Raw genomic sequence first — 9414 nt, 5'->3', positions numbered from 1 at the left:
AACCCTGAAATTGTTAAGTTATTGTGTTGTGTAGCAGTTAGTTTGTAAAGGAACACCTCATTAAAAGCGTTTCGTCTTCAAAGTTTCCGAGTATTCTTTCAAGGCTTCGCCATCTTAGTAACTTCTAGATCAAAGAAAGGAACTGTTTTTTTTTCTCCAAAACTTCTGAGTCACAATTTAGAAGCTATCTCATGTTCAAAGCTTTTGGGTCGTGTTCAAAAGCTAGCATGTTAAGAACCTCTGAGTCAACAGTTCAACAGGCTCTAACAACATGTTACAATCTTCATCAACAAATATATAAAATGGCTTGGACCTAACACTATCATCAAAAAGGGTGAGCGTTATTCTCATGGCCGATATGACTATGACTTCCTCTCTCTACCTTGTTAGTTGTTACATACTACTTAAGTCCAATTCTTTTTCTTTTGCCATTTAGTAAACAAACGTCCATAATAAAGTGTAAGCTAGATGTCTTAATGAGTTCAAGTCTATAGTAGAGCAAAGTTGCAACTTTAGATGATAAAGATACAACATATGCCAACACATTTAATGACACATGAACTTATAAGGTAACCCATATAGAGCAAGTTGACACTAATCACAAATGGATATATACTTGGGTTGTATAGAGGCATGCCACTAAGTCTCAATAAGTCGCATTTCAAAAAAGATATGAACTTATAGTTTTCCAAATGTATCAATTTTTACCAAAATAAATGTTCATTAAATACACATGTTAAACTTTAAATATCTAATTTTACAAATTTCTTAAAGTCATGTTATATCTCTAATTATACAACTTTCTTAAACCAATGATTATCATCATCATACTTAGTAAATCCCACCAATAACAAAGCAAAGGTAGGGTCTGAGGAAGGTAAGATGTAGACAGTCTTACCTCTACCCCGTAGGAATAGAGAGACTGCTTCCAGTTAGGCCCCCGGCTCAATAGTAGTTTTGCATCAAGCCTTGTACATAAGGCACATAACACTCAGCAATCGGGACAAAGACCGATTAGTGCATGTACCCTTTTGTCTTTCAGCTATCAACGCCACCACATGATGCATGATTAAACCAATGATCCGCAGACCAATTGGTTTGGGACTTTGGGGGGAGGTGGGAAGGTTTACCCACTTATGTGGGGTTTCTATCCGGGAGGTCTTAGGGTCGAATCTTGCCAAGGGCGAACTGTGACACCGGTTCAAACTGGCAATAATATGCCAATCGCGGGATTTCTACTCGTGACCTGGGTGATCAAAAGGTCAAAGGCCTAACCGGGTGATATAGCCGTCAAAAAAAAAATAACTTTCCTTAAAAAACATATATGGTTAATTTGTTGGGTGTACCTGTAAATTTGGATAAAAATATTGTCAATAAAGAAAAATTAAATGGATATTAATGTTATACATATTTTAAAATAAATACCTGTAAACATAGGATAATTGAAGAAACACGTGTTATTATAGCAATGGTGGTAAAGTGAAAATGTACAAGAAATTCTAGCTAATAAAAATCTGGAAACGATAATCCCAGCTAATGTTACTCGTTTTCTACATTTTGAAAATTGAAGGTCAAACTTAAACTACCTACTCACTATCATTAACATAGACTTTTGGCCATTTAAATTTTAAACTACTCACTTTCTTTTTGTACAAATTCAAGGATTGCCCATTTTACTTATTATATGACGATCACTAAAAGGGGATTAAAGATAGAACGCTACATGATTCAAGAACAACACTTTATTTACAACAACGTTGAAAAACAATACTCTTTTGTTTTCTTAATATTTTATAATTTATAAGAAATACTTACACATTGTACCCTAAATATATTAGTCAAATAATAGATTATACTTTGACAATTTGACATGTATATATCAAAGGGTTTGTATTATTTTCCCGTATTATAATGGATTGTCGTGCATGTTTCTTATTCCTTCTACTTAACTTGTTTGTGGTTTTATTGATTGCTTAGGGGTATTTAGTTTGTCTACATCCCACCCTCCCCAGACCCCACCAATAACTTTGTTATTTGTGGGACTTGCTAGGTATTGTTGTTGTTGTTGTTGTTGATTATTGTTCTATGTTTTATTATTTGCTTGTGTATACGTTATATCCAAAATAACACTATTTGAGCAAATGCCACAATTATCATCTAGTAACTAACTATTGAGAAGTTTGATGGAAATGTTGGTTTTGCTATTTGGATTTTGGAAGGTACACATGAAAGCGGTGTTGACATATCATGAGTTGAAGAAGGCCTTAAAGAGCAAGACGAGCAAGATGACATACATGTCGGATAAGGGAATGCCATGGAAGGGAAGGCACTTGGAGTGACTCAATTATGTCTAGATCGAAAGTTCTTTGAGTTCAAGAGATAAATCAAGATACTATGAGATTTTTTTATAATGCCTTTCTCCTCCATCTTAAATAAAGTTTCACGTAGGTTTGCTTCACCACTAAGTGCCTTCACAATCCCTTAGAGCACCAACATTGCACACATCTTCAACTTCCATAATAAGAATTCTTTCTTGCAATTGAATTTTCCAAATCAAACTTTGCAAAGGTCAGCATCCAATCTGATCACTTACGTATGACCCCTTATTTGAATCAGTTCGAACCAAAAGCTCCGATACCATTTATTGGAATTAATCTTCAAATTGAAATGATCAACACCAAATAAAACGAGAACTAAAGAACAAGCCAACAATTTGTATCATTGAATCTTGAATGCGATTACAGAAATTGAAAAATAATTAGAAACAAACCAAAATGACATACTCTCTTTCTCAACCTCTGAGTTTACATAGAATTTTCCCCTTTTATATTCTATTTCCGCTTATTAACAACGTTTAATATAATCGTAATGAAAAAAGAGCATTTACAATTAACTTCCTAAAACTATTAGAACTTAACTAATCATAAATAATTAAATATTTAACCATATAGCCGACAATAAACATTTTACATTATCAAACTTAGAACACCACAATTGCCATCTCACCTATACACATTAACCATGTTATCAATCATCATTAATGGAAAACATGATAGCCAACAATGATAAACCAACACATTATAAATAACCCCACTCAGAAAATGAGTGTTTTTTCCTAGTTAAACCCCTACCTACTAATTTAAAAAAAAATTAAAAAGTATCCCTAAAGAAGCTTCCAACTCATTACAAGTAACTCACATTCAAAGAACACCAACACTTAAAACAACATAAAAAGGAAACCAATTAAAACATAATAATCTAAAATAATCTAAGACGTGTATTTACATATGTTTACAGCACATCTGATTGATAAACTCAAAGAAAACACACATTTGATTGAGTTGACCAAACTTTTATGCCATCTTCCTTGTCACATTCATCCAAACATTATTATTTATACTCACCCTTTAATCTCTCAAAACTCAAAACCCATTTTCCATTTTCAAGATCCAAACTTTACCCCCAAATTCTTGATCTCATGACACCCCAATTTTCCTAACCCTAAACCCTCTTTCGTTCTTCAAAATCTTGATCTCATTTGGGCAAAAACCCATCTGGGTATTGTTAAATTCTTGCAAAAATTATGGCACCAAGCTCTGTGATTGTCACAATTGACAAATCAAGCAACATCTCATTAGTAGAACTGAATGATTCCGACACATCTGTGTTTCTTGAAAAGCAGAAAACAGCAAGCACAAAGCAGTTTTCTTGGACACTTTTACTAAAAGCTCATAGAATCCTATGTTTCTTTCCATGGGTTGCAATGGGTTTTTCGAAAACCTTAATTTCCGTTAAAAAAAGAATTGCTTTAGCAGATAATAAGAGAGATGAGGTTCAGTACAAAGAAAGGTTGATCTATAGATTCATAAGAGTGTTTCTTGCTATATCTATTGTTGCTTTGTTTGTTGAGTTTATTGCTTATTATCAGAAATGGGATTTGAATTTTATTCATGAGTTTAATCCCACTACAAATGTGATGGGACTGTTGCATTGGTCGTATATGGGTTGGATATCATTCAGGGCTGAATATGTTGCTCCAGGTATTATGATGTTGTCACAGTTTTGTGTTGTGCTGTTTATGATTCAATCGCTTGATCGGTTTATACTCGGTATCGGGTGTTTTTGGATCAAGTTTAAGAAGATAAAGCCCACAATTGATGACAGTTATGATGTTGAAGATGCTGACAGTTTTCCGATGGTTCTTGTTCAGATCCCAATGTGCAATGAAAGAGAGGTATGTAACTATTTGCTGTTTATTTTATATTTTTTGAATTTTTAGAATGTTGTCAGTCAGGATTTAAATTTTAAACATTGCAAGATTGACCCATTTACTGGATTAGATTGATTTGGAAGTTTGGATTGTTCGGTTATAACCGGTTAAATCGGTAGCATACGGGTCGAAAGACTCCTAAATTGTGTTCAAATGCTTATAGCCTCTAATGGGTTTGTAAATAACTAAATATGAGTTTTGAAAGTGTGTATATAAGTGGCAAATGTTTGGATGTGTTTCTTGTGTTAGAAGTTTTAATAATACCTAAAACGTGTTGCACGAGGCAATGTTTGGATGTGTTCTTTTTACGTTAGAAGTTGTAATAACAGTGGCGAAGCTTGAGATTTCCGACCGGGGGGTCGAAAACGTATATACCCAAAAATTTCTATAAAACGGGGGGTCGAAAACGTATATACCCAAAAAAATTTATACGAAAACTACATACTCTCCACTACTGAGCGAAAAGTTCGGGGGGTCGGCCGGCTCCTCCCGCCCCCACTATCATTCGCCCATGGTAATAAGTAATAACCGGTGTTACATGTATGACATATTGAAAATCTTTCGAAATGTGAATCCAAAGATCCAAACCACTCTAAGTGGATTTAGTTTTAAAGGAAAGATTATTATTTATTACCATATGAAAATGCACAAGTAGATCTATATGCTAATGTTTTTGTCGGTTTTACGTATCTAAAGGTGTATCAACAATCAATCGCATCCGCTTGTCAACTGGATTGGCCAAAAGACAGGATCTTGATTCAAGTTTTGGATGATTCAAGCGATGAGCTTTTACAAATGTTGATCAGAAATGAAGTGAATGCATGGAGGGAAAAAGGGGTTAACATAATTTACCGACACAGATTCATAAGAACAGGATACAAAGCTGGAAATCTTCATTCGGCTATGTCGTGTGATTACGTCAAAGATTACGAATTCGTTGCTATTTTGGATGCAGATTTCCAGCCCAACCCTGATTTCCTTCAACTCACAGTCCCTCACTTTAAGGTAACAACAACAACCACCTCATCATTTTTACTATATATAGCTCCCTTTGTGAGATCAATGATGTTAAGAAGTCATCAATTTCGGCTCGTTTTTTTTATTAAACGGGTCAATTGGAATTTGTTTACCCTCAAACGGGTCAAATAGAAAATTTTAGTTGAAGAAAAACAATCGGGTTGAAAGCTGCCTAAAATGAATTTTGAATACATACAACCTCGTACACCCTTTAACTTAAAACAATTAGATCATTAGCATGATAATGTAGCTTTACTTATCGTATATAAGCTTTCGTTATTCAATAAGAATGAACGACAAAGAGTTTTTGGTCTCAACTCATATTAACTCACCTAAAAATGAGTTGGGTGGGTTAGTATCTTATCTCTGGGGCTGCCCATTTTTATCCAAAACCCGAAAGCCGGCCCGAATTCAAAGCCACCTGAACCCGAATTAGAAAATACCCAAAAAAACCCGAACTCGACAAACCCGACCAACCCAAAACTTCTAAGGGTTGGTTATCGGGTCACTTTTTCCCTGGCAAAAACCCGAACAACCCGACCCGAAAAAACCCGAAACCTGAAACCCGAAAAAACCCGAACATTTAAAAGTAGGTTAAGTTATCTCTAAATGGTCAAATAGGTTAAGTTTAAAAGTAATGTGTTGAAAAGTACGCGTTTGACCCGAATTCGTTTTGACCTACTAACCCTTTTTTTCCGTATCTAACGACTCCAAGAATGTTCAAATTTGGTAACTTTTGGTATCTTTTTAATTTCAGGGGAAACCGGATGTGGGTTTGGTTCAAGCCAGGTGGTCCTTCGTAAACAAAGATGAAAATTTACTTACAAGACTACAAAACATAAATTTATGCTTCCATTTTGAGGTTGAACAGCAAGTGAACGGCCACTTTCTCAGTTTCTTTGGGTTTAACGGGACCGCTGGTGTGTGGAGGATCAAGGCTTTGGAAGAATCCGGTGGCTGGCTTGAAAGAACCACGGTTGAGGATATGGACATTGCGGTTCGAGCCCATTTAAATGGATGGAAATTTGTTTATTTGAATGACGTTAAAGTCCTTTGCGAGTTACCTGAATCTTATGAAGCTTACAAGAAACAACAACATAGATGGCATTCGGGTCCTATGCAACTTTTTAGACTTTGTCTCCCTGCTATCCTTAAATCCAAGGTTTGTTTCTATTCGCGGTTTTATTTGATTCGTTTTGTATGTTTAATCTTTCGATGAACGACACTAGATGTCGTTATAAGATAGAAGTAAATTGAAACGGGTAAATGTTGACAAAAGTGTCCTTATAAATCTCTAGATTATTACAAAAATAATATAACTTTTGTAATGCGTAAAGCACATGGATGCTCCCAGTGATTTACCAAAATTTTGGATTTGGTCCCTAGTTTTCCAAAAGTACATGGATGGTCCCTGTGGTTTGCACTTTGTAACGCATTTAGTCCCTAACTTGGACCTACTTTTCGATTTGTTGGCTAGGGACTAAATGTGTTACAAAGTGCAAACCACAGGGACCATCCGTGTACTTTTAGAAAGCTAGGGACGAAATCCAAAATTTTAGTAAACCACAGGGACCATCCGTGTATTTTACTCTATTGTAATCATATTTAACGCCTTATTCATATTTTTTTTTAAAAGTGGACAAAAAATGTTTTGGGTCGACTTGACTTTAATGGTTTCAATCCATACCAAAGAAGTACCCGTTTTGACCCAAACCCGTTACACAACCCGAGTGGCCCGTTCGTTATATGAATAAAAAAATTGTTGAATTTTATCTCTATTAATAATTAATAACCATAGATATAATCATTGCAGATATCGAAGTGGAAAAAGGCGAACTTGATCTTCCTGTTCTTTCTTTTGAGAAAGCTAATTCTACCGTTCTACTCGTTTACACTCTTCTGCGTAATCCTCCCGTTAACGATGTTCATACCAGAAGCCGAATTACCTATTTGGGTCATATGCTATGTCCCCGTAACCATGTCGATTCTCAACATCCTCCCGGCACCAAAAGCATTTCCATTCCTAATGCCATACTTACTATTCGAAAACACAATGTCCGTCACCAAATTCAACGCTATGGTTTCCGGTCTGTTCCAGCTCGGAAGCGCGTACGAATGGGTCGTCACCAAGAAAACCGGCAGGTCATCGGAATCCGACCTGCTAGCTTTCGCAGAGCGAGAGTCAAAGAGCTTCAAAGAAGACAAAATCCAAAGACGGTTATCGGAATCCGGGCTCGAAATGTTGGGAAAACTAAAAGAACAAGAAGCTCCGGTGGAGCCCAAGAAGAAGAACCGGATCTACCGAAAAGAACTCGCGCTGGCGTTTTTGCTGTTGACTGCTGCTACGAGAAGTCTTTTATCCGCACACGGGATCCATTTTTATTTCTTGTTGTTTCAAGGGCTTTCATTTCTCGTTGTCGGGTTAGATTTGATCGGTGAGCAGGTGGCGTAAACGGTTGTTGGAACATGGGTCTCGCTAAACGGTTGTACGCAGTTCGGTTTAAGAGGACTGTGGTGGTGAATATAGCATGATGATGATACTTGAGACTTGATATTAGAAATGATTTTTTGTGTTATTGTATAATTAATTAATTAATTAATTAATCCGAATTGGATGATTAATATGGATTTAACGGGTGAATTACCACTTAATACTCTCTGGCTCGAGGAACCAATTAGGAGCGAGCTGTATACATTGTACGTGTAATTTATATATAATTTAATTAATTGGACTCTTTTTAGTATCCCACAAAACGAGTTTAGGATTTGGATTGATTTAATGTTTTGGGCCAAATTCTATATAAGGCTTGCTTTTGTACAGCCAAAGGCCCAAATTCACTTGTTTGGGTATATTGAAACACTATTTAGGCCCAATTTTAGCATCCTTCAAAAGTACATATGTCACGGCCCACGGGTGTTTATTTTAATGATCTTTAAATTTATAGGATTTAGAGGTGAACAAAACGGGTTCTGGGGCGGAACTGGATAGGGACCGGTATTTTGTAATCGGGTATTTTAGCGACCGGGGTTGAAGCAAGAACCGGGTCGGGTACTAGGTGTGTGTATGAGAACCCAGTGGCATCGGATTGGATATGACCGGGTGCGGTTTACACAAAACCGGGTACAAACCGGTTCCATCGATTTCTTTTTGAAATTTTATAGTTGGGAATTGATTCCTAACGGTAATATAGCCGATTGGAATCAGTTTTTGACCATTTTAACCCTCTAAGTTAGTATAAATAGGTCTGGAATGTTTAGTTTTAATCCAAACCACTTCTCTAACTCTCAAACAATTTCAAAACACAAAGCCGCTCAATGATGGCAAGTTATGAAAATGTTGTTTTAGTTCTTGAAACCAAGAGAACCCCGGAGGTTTGGAAACACTTCGACCTCTGCCCATGTCCGACAACACTGGGATGGCTCGGTGCAAATACTGAAAGAAGTTCATGAAAGTCGTGGTGAACTTGACGCTCATAGACATACGGAAAAACATTGTCCGTAAAAAAGCAATGGAGGGGGAGTCATCCGGAACCGCCAGCCAAAAATAGTGGTATTGTTTTAACTTCCACTTTATGTTTTATTTGTTTAAGTGTATGGTTAGTTTTAATCTATTTAATGCTTCTCCAAAAAATTTATTAAGACGTTTTCTTTTATAATGTTTTAAAAATCATTTAATTTTTATGTTAAATTTTATTATTTCTGATAAACAATGGATATAAATCATTTCAATGATAAATAATCATGTTAATGTTCTTATTATAAATACTTAACAATCATGAATAAAATTAATAATTCTTAGTAACATGGGTTAAACACTTAAACAACTTAAACATAAAAATATATGGATTGGGACTATTGTTACTTATCGGTTCGGTTCGATCATTTTTGGTTATTGAAAATGGTTATCCGAAAACCGAATCGAAAAATGTTATTAAAAAGATCCAAAAAACCGAACCGTTGGCTTTTGTTTCGGTTCGGTTATTTTGGTTATTTCGGTTACGGTTATTTCAGTTTTATGCTCATCCCGATTCCAGATTATTGATTGCCTCTAGTCCTCTACGATAACCTTATAGAATTAAAGTCGGTTTATTGATTACCTCTGGTCCTCTACGATAACCTTATAGAAT

General features: G+C 35.8%; 1 protein-coding gene across 1 annotated transcript; it reads left to right on the top strand.

Moving 5' to 3' along the window:
• Nucleotides 1-3396: 3396 nt before the first annotated feature.
• LOC110923545 (xyloglucan glycosyltransferase 4) lies at nucleotides 3397-8021 on the top strand. Its single transcript, XM_022167619.2, has 4 exons — nucleotides 3397-4234; nucleotides 4967-5275; nucleotides 6045-6449; nucleotides 7101-8021. Exons 1-4 carry the CDS (start codon nucleotides 3584-3586, stop codon nucleotides 7737-7739), a joined length of 2004 nt encoding a protein of 667 aa, XP_022023311.1. The 5' UTR covers nucleotides 3397-3583; the 3' UTR covers nucleotides 7740-8021.
• Nucleotides 8022-9414: the final 1393 nt, after the last annotated feature.

Source organism: Helianthus annuus, chromosome 17 (genome assembly GCF_002127325.2).
Source record: "Helianthus annuus cultivar XRQ/B chromosome 17, HanXRQr2.0-SUNRISE, whole genome shotgun sequence".
NCBI classification, from domain to species: domain Eukaryota; kingdom Viridiplantae; phylum Streptophyta; class Magnoliopsida; order Asterales; family Asteraceae; genus Helianthus; species Helianthus annuus.
This window is presented reverse-complemented; position numbering and strand designations above follow the sequence as displayed.

Excerpts from the sequence above, each read along its gene's own strand:
- LOC110923545 (XM_022167619.2), top strand. The coding sequence starts at position 3,584 with ATGGCACCAAGCTCTGTGATTGTCACAATTGACAAATCAAGCAACATC. Across the intron at positions 4,235-4,966 it reads CAATGTGCAATGAAAGAGAG|GTGTATCAACAATCAATCGC; the intron begins GTATGTAACTAT and ends ACGTATCTAAAG. Across the intron at positions 6,450-7,100 it reads CTGCTATCCTTAAATCCAAG|ATATCGAAGTGGAAAAAGGC; the intron begins GTTTGTTTCTAT and ends TAATCATTGCAG.